General features: G+C 44.8%; 1 protein-coding gene across 7 annotated transcripts in view; it reads right to left on the bottom strand.

Moving 5' to 3' along the window:
• BEND7 (BEN domain containing 7) overlaps positions 1 to 14700 on the bottom strand; it is a 73619-nt gene that overhangs the window by 43186 nt on the left and 15733 nt on the right. For 6 of the 7 annotated variants that reach the window (XM_024116422.3, XM_028495110.2, XM_024116421.3 and 3 more), the window contains exons 3-4: positions 5820 to 6119; positions 2729 to 2851 (exon numbers count right to left, since the gene is read on the bottom strand). In XM_024116422.3, the coding sequence (XP_023972190.1) occupies positions 2729 to 2851; positions 5820 to 6119 (423 nt within the window). The remainder of the gene's footprint in view (positions 1 to 2728; positions 2852 to 5819; positions 6120 to 14700) is intronic. The other variant, XM_028495111.2, reaches the window with a different exon arrangement.

Genomic DNA, 14700 nt, shown 5'->3' with positions numbered 1-14700 from the left:
AAATAAATAAATAAATAAATAAATAAATAAAATAAAAATACTCTGATGCAAAGTTTCGTAGGAAAATATGGCATTATTACTTAAATCTTCATGTGTTAATATGGTTTGATAAATACAACCACTGGACATAGCTGCTTTTTTTTTTTTTTTTTTAATTACAGAAGTACACCTCTAAAAATAAGCCAAATGAAAATCTAAAGATCTTTACATGCACATAATATGGATCATTTCCTATCAGGTTGCAAATAAAGAATATTTGTACTCTGAACTTGATATCTGCATCTCTAGGCTGGACAGAAATTTATAAATAAGTATTAGAAACAAACTACTTGCACTAGAAAATGAGCAGAGAAGTTTTTTGACCGCCCACGCAGTAATCAGTCTAGCTCACCGGTTCTCGACCTCGGCTACACATTAGAATCACCCTGGAGCTTTAAAAAAAAAAAAAAAAAAAAAGCCAGTGCCTCAGCCTCGCCCCAGCTTAATTTGAATTGGAATTTCCAGGGGTGATGCCTGGGCATCAGCATTTTTTTAAAGCTCCTCAAGTGATCCTAATATGCGAGCCGGACAGGAACTTTTCTCTGTCTGGTCCAAATTTTCACCCGAGGCGGCTGGGTCTCCATCCCGAAAGTCAGATGGACAACCGAAGCAATTATCTACGGTCTAGGACGCCAGCCTCACTTTCCAAAATTAAAAGCAAAATGATTTAAGCTTAAAGAACACAGGTACTGTCTAAGTTTTTCTCCTCCTTCCTGCAAGTCTGGACAGAGTGAGCCGTGGTCTTTTGTATCCAGATCTTATCGCTTGATCTTAGTCCTGGCTTTCTCCCTGAAGTAAAGGTGAAACTTTCTAAATAGAGTTTAAATCTACGTTTTATAGGCAGTAAACCTTAAGTAAATCTACACACTCAACACAAATTCTTAAGTTTAAGAAAAGGAGAGTAATTTATTCAGTTTATCCTTTGGGTTCTCCTACAGCTTTGGAGTCATTTACCACCCTAATCTGCAGAGGTTCAGAAAAAAAAACAGGGTGCCATAGCGGCATTTACTTAACAGATCCTAAAAAGGCTTCAGTCAAGGATTTAAATGGGTGCAATTTGTAGTTTGCCATTTCAGGAGTAAGGAGCTTAAGTAACAAAATAAATCATTACAATTTCATATGCACATTTTCTTAAGTGCTAACAAATTCTTCCACTGAGGAAAGAATCTGTACCGAATGAAGTAACCTTTCTTCCTGAGCTCCTTATTTAGCAGATGTTAACCTTTACCAGGTTAATAAGAACACAGATTATCCTGGTGGAACAAGGTGAGTTAAATGCTTACTGGCCTGACCAAAACGCTTATTTTTTTTCCTCTGGGATAAGACCAAATCCAGCACATAAAATCAGGTGTCGCTTCTCAGAAAGCCTTTTGCCCGTTTTACTTTCACGTGATCTTGGGTGACTGATATGTTTTAGTATGAAGCTTTTTACATCAAACCACATCACTGAATATTAAAATTTAACTAGAATTCACTAAACGGCACCAAGTACGATTTCTGAACAGTGACCTTTCTGAATACCTTTACAGAGAAAAGGGGGGTAAGCGATGATAGTCATAAAAGACGGTGCTATTTTCCTGCTCGAGGAGCAGCTTTCCCTGACGAGGAGGAGGGCTTAATAAAATGATTTGTTACTTTCTGTACCTGTCACAAAAATGTCCTTTTTTTCTCCCCTAATTGTCGAGGCTAGAAAACACATCCACTATAATAAGGACCTAGACTTCTAGACCTCTGTGAAATGGTCTTCATAACAATGCTAACGAAATAGCTGAGGCTCGGCTCATGCTTTACAGAGTTCATTTCCATTTACTATCTCATTCCATTTTCACAACAACCCTGTGAGTTAGATATTAATACTCCAGTTACAGATGAGAAATCTGAGGTTCAAAGAAGTTCAACAAGCTAGGACAGGAGAAACTGGGACTCTGACCCCAAACTGCAAGTTCACTGCTCTTCTGTTCTTCAACTTGTCCAACAGGGGCGAGAACACAAAAAGCGTCGTGTAAATAAAAAGACAAAACAGGAGGTGTCCCTGAGCTTCTCTGACCTGAATGTTAAGGAGAAAAGCCACAGGCAGGGCCCGAGGGCCAACGTTTCTTGTCAGCTGATGCTCTGGAAGCTTTACCAGCGGAGCCCATGCTTCCTAAGGGCTCCTTCGTGGGCGGGGGGCGGGGGGGGGGGGTGCACGTGTGTGGGGGGGGGGAACTTGTGCAGGAGTGGGAGTGTGAGAGACGCACGCAGCCCCCAGACCGAGCCCCTCGGGAGGGAAGATGAGCCGTTCTCACCTCCTTCCCTGACGTGACCCTCCTTGTTGATTACCATTAGGCAAATGAGCCCGAGCGCTCTGCCCCCTTTCGGGTATAATTGTTTCAAAGTTTAATTAGCTGACATCTGTGAAGTGTGGGGAGTCGGGGTGAAGTATCCGGAGCACATGTACCAGCCATAAAGGCATTTGTTAGAGTTGCTGATGGGAAGATGGGTTGTAGAAAAAGTGGAGAAAATGGCTAATTGAAGAAGCATGTCATCCAGTATACTCCAGTAAAAATTTTTTTTCAAAAAACTAAAAAAAAAAAAAAAAGATAGCAAGGAGGGAAGCAGAGAGTTATCAAAGCACCATGACCATCCTGACTGGAGATGTCACATATGCATTCAAAACCCGAGGCCTCCATCCGAGGCCTGATCTTCGTACCTGCCTGAATCTGCATCAATTTCCGCATGCTCTTGAGTTCTTGGAGAATGGCCTGCAACGTTGACTGGCAGCTACAAGTACAGCAGTTTGATCCAGTTGACGAATTCACCACTGGAAGTTCTCCTGAGCACGAAAGAAAAGAATGACGGACGCCAAGCAACAGCAAGATTATAAAGAGCCAAAAAAAAAAAAAAAAAAAAAAGGAAGGTACCGTGACAGGCTTCTGAAGCCTGTGCAGTTAACTATGAAATCGTGCCTGAGGAAAATGTAACCCAGTAATTTGGACAACCTAAATTTTGGGGTCTGACGTCATCTAGTTATCCAGGCTTCTCTATTGTCAGGTGTGTGCTGTGTCTCGGGGTGGCAGAGCCTGCCTGCGTGAACGGACACACACAATTCACTGTCACAGCGGGCCTCCCCTACTGTCACCCCAGTTCATCTCAGGTGACAGTGACAGAAAAATTCACTAGAAACACACTCATGCTATTGCACAAAAAACTAGCTCTGAGAACAGTGTTACCAAAAAAAAAAAAAAAAAAAACCTGGTAGCTGGATATGTCCTGAGGGTTCATATTAAGAATTAAATGTGTCTGTTTAAAAAATAGTTTTATCATTAATCATGTTATTCCAAAAATTAAGAACGGTCAACACATTAAACTTTCACTCTGGTTGTGGTATGTCTGGGATGGAGAAAGCAGGGGCAGGAGGGTCTGGGAGGATCCATTTGAACTTGAGGGTTTAGAGGGTGCTGGGGTGTTGGATTTTCTCCAGCTTCATAAAGGAGATCCTTCTACATCTTTTTTCCATTCCTATTTCTTTAATGTCACTTTAGTCTCTTTTCCACTGTTTAAATTTAGTATCTTTTCCTTCATAAAACTATCCTATTCTGCTCCCCTTACATGCAAACAAATATCTTCCTGTTATCCCTGTAATAAAATGGGACATTTGGGAAAACACGCTTTCAGCGCAGTTCTGCCAAGTCTCAGTATCCAACCCTGCTACCTTTAAGTGGATCAGGATAAGAGACTGCTATCACTTCGGTTTTTTCACAGGTGGAAGAGGGAAGTTCTAAGGTTTTGGTCCAGTGATATCTTTTAGTATACATTAAATGTAGTTTACATCCTGCAGTATGCATTATTTGTGGATGTACTTAATGTTTGGAGCAGCATAATTATATTTACAAAGTTGTAGCAAATTGAGATGTTACAACTTTAAAACTGCAGATAATTCCGATGAGACACCAAATGCGTTCCTATCGAAAATATGCAAGCGATCAACACAAAAAGATCGATTTCTAAACGAATATGGGGGAAATTCGGGTTTTCAACTTTTACCATTACTAATATTTTCCAAAGTAAATCCACTATCCTTGTTGCATCCTGGAAAACAGAACATTGTTCACCCAACACTTATTGATGTGGGGCTCACTAACTTCATACATACCTAAGGCTATTTTATTTCTCTAATCATTTCTCCCATGGCAGTAGAGTTAGGAGGACGTTGTAGAAGATTCCTAGTCGCTATCCCAAGTCTATCTTTATCATTTTTAGAGGACAAAACCAACCCTTTTCAGCTTGTTATAAATCATTTTCTAATTTTAAAGAGAACTGCCCTTTTATTTTTATGGAGGAGTCTTTAAAGAGCCATCTCCTTCTAACCTGGAAGCATGCCAGCATGTGAATCTGATATTGGCTTATGTAAAATTAAGAGAGAGAGAAGACACCCATACATCTCTTGGGGTCCCTCCCTGTCTCATCAGCCGTGGCTCAAGATGGCTCTTCATACCTCTGAACTGGTTCTTGCAAACTGTGTTAAAAGAAAAATAAAGGGGCCTCCCTGGTGGCACAGTGGTCGAGAGTCCGCCTGCCGATGCAGGGGACGCGGGTTCGCGCCCCGGTCCGGGAAGATCCCACGTACCGCGGAGCGGCTGGGCCCGTGAGCCATGGCCGCGGAGCCTGCGCGTCCGGAGCCTGTGCTCCGCAACGGGAGAGGCCACAACAGTGAGAGGCCCGCGTACCGCAAAAAAAAGAAAAAGAAAATCACAGTAGTTCTCTTTTTCTTGAAGGATGATGTATGGGGGAAAAAAATCCTAACTTTTCAAGGAAACTGAAAACACATTCTTCCTTTCTTCTTGTTCTCTTTGTGAAAACTACAGTTCTGCACATCTGTTCATAATTTATAGAACGAGTAACATCCCATGTCACTGGAGGGAAAATTAACGTGAATGGAGAAATCATCAAGTTTTCCCTTACGCTTTGAAAAAAAATTTGCCATTTGATTTTTTTTTTCTCAACAATTAGGAATTTAAAATAGATAACTAATAAGAACCTGCTGTATAGCACAGGGAACTCTACTCAGTACTCTGTGGTGACCTATATGGGAAAAGAAACTAAAACAGAGGGGATATATGTATGTGTATAGCTGATTCGCTTTGCTGTACACCTGAAACTAACACAACATTATAAATCAACTAGACTCCAATAAAAATTACTAAAAAAAAATTAGGAATCTAAATTAAGGAAATTTTACTTTAAAGGAATAATTTTCAACCTGAAAGAAGCAGGTTGTAAGATATGGATCATCAGGTTCAGTAGCTTGAATGTGAGGTTAAAGTGAAGGTGTCACCTGGGGGCGGGGTCACCAGTCCTGCCTTTAACTGACTCTTCCGATCATGAAGAAAGTGCAAGCCTAGGCAAGGGGATGTATTAACACACCGCGTGATCAGGAAGCTTCTTTTAATGACAGAGCGGGGCTCTTTCTGCCCTAACTGTTCAGTCTTCTGTGACAATAGTATCGTCATCTCTGCAAATGATGGCTTTAAACTTCTTAAAGGGCTAAAATCTCTACCCAGAAACTATCCCTTCTAATGGAGAACCCCCAGGTTTTCCTGCGTCTCAATTCTAGTTTTTGATGCTCTTCAACTTTTTCCTTTATGTCTTCCCGGTCTTTTAAAATAACTCAGCTATGGCGGGTGGGTGATTAAGGGAGGGTTTAATATGTTGAACTCAAAGGACATACTGAATACTGAGACAGAAAACACATTGGGGCAACGGGCCCCGAAAGCGTTGTGAGCGTCTGATGACAGCCATACCATTGGCGCTCCCGGCGGAGTGGGACTGGCTCTGGAAGGTTCTGGAGCGGGTGCCATACTGCCCTGAGAACTGCCCACTCTGGGGTGGTAACTCGTTCCACGCACCACGGGAAGACGGGTGGAGGCTCGGCGGGGCCTCCACAGAGTTCAAACGCTGAGGCCAGATGGAATCCAAATCCTGGGGTTCTTCTTTCAGTTTCTCCCCGTCCTTGCCCACACGCTGGTAGACCCTCCCAGCACTGTCATTCAGTAATCTTCTCATTCCTGTAATTTGTTTTTTAATTTCCATGCTTTCATCTCCTAATGGAAATGGGGCCAGAGATATCACTGTAAATTAGTGAAAGGAAAAATAATCCACCACCAAACAAACAAACAAACAAACAAACAAACCAAAAAGGCCACCCCTTCTTCCTTCTTTGGAAATGGGAATGATTACTGACTCCAGACGCAAGCGTCTCTTTTAAGAATCTTCTTTCCTCAGAGGATTTTCTTTTCTTCTTTGAACCAAGGTATCTGTATTGCACTGAGGGTACTTAATAAATATTACTTCAACATGACTCAAATTATACAGCTATAAAATATTTCCCATCAACACCAGCATTAGAGGATGCCTGGGTCTGTCTTCTTAAATTGTCATCAGCCAGAATCTTTACAAAGATTAAGAGCAGTAGTTTGTTTTCTCTAATCTGGGTGTTAAGATAAAAGTCTAATGCCGGGGTATGTATACACACTCAATACAGTCACTCTACTAGATGCCTGCAGTTTCAACTACAAGAGAAGGAAAAGGCCCACAGAAAGTATCTATTAGGAAAAACACAGCCCTTGCAGATAAATCTAGCACATTTAATACCATCATGTTTTAATGCACTCAGCAACATATTAGCCAGACTTCTCTGTAGCACTAACTGCACAATGAATGTAGGTATTTTGTGTTGCCTAGTTAGATATTTAGCTCATTAATATATGAATACATTACTGAATATAAGGGAACTTTTATATACTGTTTTCAAATAAGTATCTTCAATTTTTAAAATAATAAAAATATTAACTGCCTAACATCTAACATGAGCAAACACAGAAATAACACAGATTTCCAGATTTACAGTTCTGCTCCGTGTGGGCATGTGCTTGAGAGGAGAAATATTTTAATTTGTAATAAAACTCTTTTTACTTCAAACACCTGTGACAATGACAATATAGAAACAGTAAATCATGTTCCAGATTTTATGAGAATGAATGACCAAGCACAATTTAAGTAATGCAGAGTCAGCAAAATTTACAAGTTTCTCAAGATGTCTGGGGAACAGGGTGTGTCTGGAAGAGGTCCCAGAGGAATTCTGAAAGAGACATCCATATGCCAAAGTGGTTGGTGTTAGTTTCAGCATCCAAACCTAAACCTTCCTGGCTAGATATTAGCAGCACAGTTTCGGCAAGAAGGAGCTTCTTTCCTGCAGGGTTTTATTCTTGATCTTCTAGATCAAGGACGCTGCACACGCACCCACCTGCAGCACGCTGATCTTCTCGCTGGCGCTGGCTGGTGCCTGCACTGCCCTCCCTCCTGGCTCCCTGGCGAGCTGCACCAGCCAAGCCAGATGAAGGCAGACACCATGCCTGGCTCTTGGGTCAGTGCCAGCTCCACATGAACCCTGACACATCACAGCAAAAGGGATATTCTCTTTTCAAAGGCTCCACCTCTGCTCCAGGGACTGAATTCTATGATAAAATGCTGTCTTGGGCGGGGAAAGAAGTCATGAGGATCCTGGAACTTTCTAAGAGCAAATCTGCTTTGTCATGACCTTAGTTTCACAGCCCTAGAAGCTGTAGCTCTGCAAATTGCAAGACTGAAACTACAGTGAGAATTCTGCATACTTGGTATTTTCCTGTGGAAGTCCAGGCTCCTCGGTAGAGGAAAGAAGGCGCAAGCATCAAGGGGGATCCTGGCTGTGGGCTGACGTTGAGAAACATTTCTTCTAAAATCAAAACAAAAAACAAACCGCAACAACACATCAGGACCTGGGGCCGAGGAGGAAGCAAACAGGGGTCTGTGAAGGAGGGCAGCAGGGCTGGCCGACTTCCTGAGAAGAGAGCTCGCAGTCGTCTGGCTGCGGGACATCTGAAAGGATGGAACGCAGAAAAGTGCAACAGTCGCCCAAGTCGAGGAGAGGGAAGTTGAGAGACGCGGGGAAGGCTGGAAACGGGCTGGTTGCGGGAGCTCCTTAGAGGACACACGCTGGGCGTCCCCAGGGGACGGAGGGTAACTGAACTGTCCTTCCTTTAGCCAGAGAAGTCGGAAGCAGCCCAGACCATACCGCCTGGGGGAAGAGCTCCTGGAACCGGATCACACGCTGGCTGGCTGGCGATGAAGCGATGATGAGGCGCTCTGCAGAGGGGGGGGGGCGCGTCCTCGCACAAGCACATTTGGGAGGGAGGGAGCAGAGGGCCGGGGGTGGGGAGACCTGAAGACTAAAAGTGGGGACGACAGAAAAAGCTGAGCAGCCTGCCTGCACTGGGATGGCATGGGCGCGGATCGCAGGCAAGCAGGGGCACCGCAGAGGCTCGGACCACGGACGCGGGCGTGGGGGTCAGGGGACAGGCCGGGGCTGGCGCTCCCCAGACCTGGACTCGCTTCCCAACTGTGCTGACTTGCTACTTGATACAAGACAAGCCACCTGCCGTTCTCTGACTTCAGCTTCCTGAACCGTAAAACGAATTCTGAACCAGACCTTGCTGGGCATAGCCTAGGGGGACACGGGGCAGTCTAGAGTAATTTTCATGAGGGGCTGCAGGGAGGCAGGGTCCTCCGAGAAGAGCTGATTTTTATCTCTAGCAAGGAAGCAGAGGCATCTACAGATCGTGGGGCAATCTGCTACCTGGAGTTCCAGGGGCGCAGAGTTAAAAGAGGTGTAGGGCCAACAGGATGGGGAGAATCAGGACCATTTCTTAGAACAACAAACCAGTATAAAGGGATTTGGGTAGAAGATGTTGAGAGATTGGTAACAAATGTTACCAAGATGTTCACAGGGCACCGAATGCCTCTAAAAGTCCTTCTCAGAAAAAGTGGGCTTATTCTGACTGTCACAGTGAAGCCAAGTTCCCTGATTCAAAAAACAAAAACCAAAAAAGGGCAGGAAGTATTAAGAGATTGAGATTCGAAGCACTCGTTGACCTCTCTTTGTCTTTCCAGTTTTAAGGCAATGTCTTCTCCACGTATAAATGTCAGGAAGAGGAAGCTCTAAAGAAGCACGATTCCCTAAGGAAACCTGTGCACTTTCCTGATTCCTTTCCAAACCTAACTATGCCTTTACTTATGTTTAACCACGAGGGGCTAGATCTTTTTAGAAAAGACAAAACAGTAAGAAATCTTACTAACATGGATCCATGCTATGGGGCTGCCTTATAGGTAAAACGGCCTTAAATGAAAAATGTTTTGAGCGTTTACTGACTAGACTCCTTTGGCCAAGGTCTGCAGAAGATAGTAGGCTGGATTCTACCCTTTGCTAAACCTCAGGACTCTACTAGATCACTTTCCTTTACGTAAAGAATTTATATAATACATACAGAGTCTTGCAACACACAAGTCACCACACAGGATCTCCTTTAACTTGGCCAGGAGAGAGAGATATACTACGCAGAACACGATTATTCATGGTTTGGGGTAATAAAAGAAAAAAGCCGGTAATGCCCAAACATAGAGTTAGATGACGTACATAAACATTGTATGTCCGTTTCTCTATGCCTTCTTTTCACAAAGAACAGTCACCATATCTTTGCCCTAAAAATTAACTGGTTGTTGCCATGAAGTAGGCATTCCATATACCTTTCTTAAGTAAATGAAAGAAATGTCCTATCAAAAGCAGAGTGAAGTCCAGTAGAATTAAATGTGATCCCAAGATTATAAACAAACAATATATTAATAGGATGGACTGAAAAAGTACCAGAAATAAACCATTCAGTAAACATTTATCAAGCGTCTCCTGGGCCCCAGAGATACAAAAATCATCTTGTTCAAATTGAAAGTTACTCCCCCTCCAAATCTCTCAACATCCTCTACCCAAATCCCTTTATACTGGTTTGTTGTTCTAAGAAATGGTCCTGATTCTCCCCATCCTGTTGGCCCTACACCTCTTTTAACTCTGCGCCCCCCGGAACTCCAGGTAGCAGATTGCCCCACGATCTGTAGATGCCTCTGCTTCCTTGCTAGAGATAAAAATCAGCTCTTCTCGGAGGACCCTGCCTCCCTGCAGGCCCTCATGAAGATTATTCACCTCCCATTCCCTCGGGGCTGGGGACGGACGGTGGCCCCTGCAAACATCACTCTTCTGGCCCCAGGCAGAAGCTCACTGTTGTTTGAGTTGATGCCACAGCTGTATCACCTCCCACCCTTCTTCCTGAACAGCAGTCTGTGTGCCGGGAGTTTAAGGCTCATAAAGAGAAGTGGCAGGTGATGAAGTGGAAATGTACAGTGAGGTCATCCCAGTAAGGTACCAGGTTAAGGAAGAAAAATTCTGCGCTGGAGATAACTGGGTTATTGCTCTGGGTACTTTAAAATTCTTTATCTCTTTTAACATAAGGATGGTAAATAATCAGACCTTTCCTTTAGAAAAACAAATCTGGCAAAACTACGGTGAAGGTGGTGAGGGCAGAGGAAACCAGCCAGCGGGCTGTTGCTAAAGGCTATGTGAGTGGCCGTGCCAGTCTGTACCAGTACTGGCGGATGGGACTGGAGAGAGAAGATGGAAAGAGAGACATTTAAGAAGGTTCACCAGAGAGACTTGGTGATTCACTGGATGTGGGGATGGGGGTGAGATGTGAAGGAGAATCAATTAAAGGTAACTCCAAGGTTTCTAGTTTGGGGGACCGGATGGATGCTAACACCAGTCAGAGAATTAGGAGGGTGCAGGGAAGTGGCGATACGATGAGGCTACTTTCGACAAAGGCAACTTAGATAATCGGCAGGCAGTTGGAAATGTACATAAAGCTGACGACGAAGCAATGCTCCTGAACTATTCCCGTAGTAGCAGTAGCTACTATTACTACCAGTGGTAGCTGGCCTTCTGGACTAAGTCAGCCCCTGGGGTTCACCAACAATTCAGGGGGTGGAAGGTCATCGTATTCGGAGATACCAGATTTCCTATTAATCTAACAACGGAGAGAGCTCAAAACCCTCATTTCTACATGAAAAGAGTTATCACCTCATTTGTGTCCAAGCTGGGGAAGTGAGTCCACCTATTCCTCCTGGACTCCCCGTCCCCCTGGCAGGCAGCAGTCACAGCGGTCAGAACTGCGGCATCTCCAGCTCCTCACGTGCCCTGACCCACCATCAAGTCCATCCCCAGGGCGCCACTCGGTAACTCACCTCTACAAAGGACCGACAGACACTTAAAGCACGGAGGGACAGTCACCACTGCATCCAGTGTGGGTCGACTCTTACTATGGTATCATGTCCAGTTTTTGGTTTGTTTGTTTGTTTTTTGGGGCCTCGGGGCTTGTGGGATCTCAGTTCCCTAACGAGGGATTGAATCCGGGCCACGGCAGTGAAAGCCTGGAATCCTAACCACTAGGCCCCCAGGGAACTCCCATCATGTCCAGGTTTTTCTCTCTTTTAAAGAGCCTGTTGAGAAACTTGAGGAGAGCAGGCAAAAGTCAACAAAAAAGATGAAAGGAACAAGGAAAGGTTAAAGAAGTTGGGTCGTTTCTCTGAGCGATAAATGGCTATTGAGTGACTTAATTATCTTCAAATACACTACGAGTTATTACTGACATTGTTCTTTATCCACGAGGAAAAAGTAGACTCAAATTGTAGCTTCCAGGGAGGAGGCTGGGCAACATTATGGTCTAAAGAGCTGGCCTTCCAGTTCTAGAAACAGAGGAGGGACATCTGAGAAGATGTGCAGGAGCAAGTGACGGTAAGAACCCTTTCTGTCTGGGATGTTGAAGGAGTTCTGGAAACCGGGGTGATGGCTGCGTGTCACTGTGAATTTACGTTTAAAACCAAAAAGAGCTTTAAAACTCCTTGCGTTTTCCAGGTAAGGATATGTTACATAGAAAAAAGCTGAGTTTCTCAGTGAGCAATACTAAGATGAACGCTGCAAATTACTCCTCAAACGCGAGTAGACGTTGGCGTGGAGCCCTGTTGCAGGAAAGGCTGGGCTACAACTTGTCAAATGGCAGCAGTGAGAGAAAGAGCAGGAAGGAGGAGGCCCAGGCCACGGCTCTCTTCACCACACGGCTTGACGAGTGAGCCAAAGAGCCAGACATCTGGGGCACACTCTGCGCTCTGAGCACAGCGGGGCTGGCATCCTCACCCCAAACCCGCGGTGGCTCGCAGATGCTATCGGGTCACAACTGGCCGTCCCCAGGGACCACAGCCATGTTTACCAGCGACACGCGGGCCTGGGGTTCTAACTCGGCAAGACGGTCTGAAAAGCCCTACAGAACAGAGCGGTGGTTACCAAGTGAGCCCTTCCCTCCCCAGCAATCTGAGGTGGAACCCCCCAAGATAAAGAGGAACCGAGCTCTACTGAAGAGAACGTGCCAGAACCCGCAGTCCTGAAACAGCCCTCGGAGTCCGTTCAAGGACACAGCGGGGTCTAAATGCCACTGAGAAAAGCTTTGAACGGGAGGCGTTAACCCGCATGCGCGCTGCCACGTGCCGGAGGACCCTCCCGCTCAGCGGAACGTTTAGGTGGAAAATAATTAAGCAGCTCAACACGCACGTGGCGTTTTCACTGAAAGGAAGACGAGGTTCCTTTCAAATCGATTGAGGTAATACCAGTTTCATTCATCCGTTCAGTAAACATTTACTGTACTACTACTAAATATGAGATACTGCGGGAGCAAAGAAAGAAAAAGAAAGGAAATACAAGATACGGGCTCTCCCCTGCAGGAGTGTACAGCCTAGCATGGGACCCAAATGGAGGCACAATGATTCTAAGGACCCAGGGCCTCTCCTAACATGTGGGCAGGTGCACCCAGCCAGGGCGGGAGGCCGGAGCTCTTTTGAATCAAGGCTGAGGAGGGGATGCCAGGACAGGTCGCAAGACAGAATGCCATGGGTCCGGGCTGGAAAACGGGCCTTCAAAGCAGAAAGGGCAAGAAGGGCTTGAGACAGGTAAGAAGGGCCAGGGCGGCAGAGAAATGCCAGGAAATGAATCAGAATGGGCTGAAGCACTGCTTCTCAAACGTGTCCCTCAAAGAACATCTGCAGAGGAGAATAAACTTCTATGAGAAGAAGAGAGTGCTATGATACCACTAGGGCTACCCAACCAGTGCAGAGAGTTTATCTACTTTCCTCTCCCCCAGGTGTTCTTGTAACATGGAAAACTTTGATTTTACAGTACATACAACATGGCCTCCCAGTACAACGTTCCTTCATCAGACATGGACTGTAATTGCAGCCACGTTGAGTGGGTCGGTCAGAAGCCACCACTTCAAGTAATGTTCAGGAATAATCAGGCCAAAGAGCTAAAATCCCCAATACACGGGAGAGGTCTTCTAAGTCAATGAGAAAAAAAGACGCGTACGAACAATGGAAAATGGGCACCGGGTATGAACATGCAACTCACACGAGAAATAAGTAGTTCAAATCTCTTAAGGTCCCTAATTATTAATGTAATGAAAGTTAAATAGTGTGAAATTCTTTATCTATTAATTTGGCAAAAACTATAGATTCATAAAGCCCATTCTGGGTGAAGGTGTGGGGTTACGGTCCCCTCTCATAGGCCGCAGTTGGGGGATCTTTTTGGAGGGAATTCGGCAATTCCATCCACAGGCATTTATCCTACAGAGACGTTCAGCCAAGTACCCATGACACAAGCACAAGGACATGCACGGTAGCAGCATTTTGCTAGGGAGACACTGGGAACCACCCAGACATCGATCCGTGAGCATCAGACACGTGAATTATGGCCTATCAGTACAATGAGATTACAGCGTATCTTTACATGTCTGTAAAGAATGAAATGGACCTTTCATAGTCGTTTGGAAGTAAGTGAAGGATAAACTAGAAACGCCACAACGTCTGAGACCATGATTACTTCCTTCACCACTGGATAATCAGGTCCTAACTACGTGGCTCAAACTAGACACTCAACCTGTGCGGAACAGACGGAGATTCGGTTAAGTAAAAAAAAAAAAAAGTTACAAAACATTATACAGGACGATTCAATTTTCCTTTTTATAACACACACACGTGTACTTTTTACACACACACTGTTATTAACAGTGGTCATCGGGACTTCCCTGGTGGCGCAGTGGATAGTACTCTGCGCTCCCAACGCAGGGTCTGATCCCTGGTCAGGGAACTAAATCCCACACGCATGCTGCAACTGAGAGTTCACAGGCCACAACTAAGAAGCCCGTGTGCCGCAACTAAGGAGCTGGTGAGCCGCAACTAAGGAGCCCGCCTACTGCTGCAACTAAGACCTGGTGCAAACAAACAAACAAACAAAAACCAAACAGTGGTTATCGCTGGAGAGTGTAACTGGGACAGGATTTTTTACTTTGTCCCTTGTTTTCAACTTTATACGTTAAAACTTTCAAAGTGGTTTTGGAATGAATATGTATTACTTTTTGTAAGAAAAAAATAATCTGGAAGAATTTTCTCCCTGTGGGAATGTAAAGCTGGGTATAAGGCAACTGGTGGAGGCAGCTTTGGGCATAAAAATCTTCTCTAAGTCACCCAGGAAAGATGAAGCTGGGCAGGAAGGGGAAGTAGGTGGCCAGAGACGGCAGCAAAAGAAAGTCAAGGAAGGAGGGGCCTGGGTGGGGCCTATTTGGCAGCCCCTGGGATACAGGCCTAAGATGGCTTTCTTTTTATTTCTTTTTTTTTTTCTTTTTTTTTTTTTTTTTTTTTTGCGGTACGCGGGCCTCTCACCCCTCC

This window comes from Physeter macrocephalus, chromosome 11 (genome assembly GCF_002837175.3).
Source record: "Physeter macrocephalus isolate SW-GA chromosome 11, ASM283717v5, whole genome shotgun sequence".
Lineage (NCBI taxonomy): Eukaryota > Metazoa > Chordata > Mammalia > Artiodactyla > Physeteridae > Physeter > Physeter macrocephalus.
This window is presented reverse-complemented; position numbering and strand designations above follow the sequence as displayed.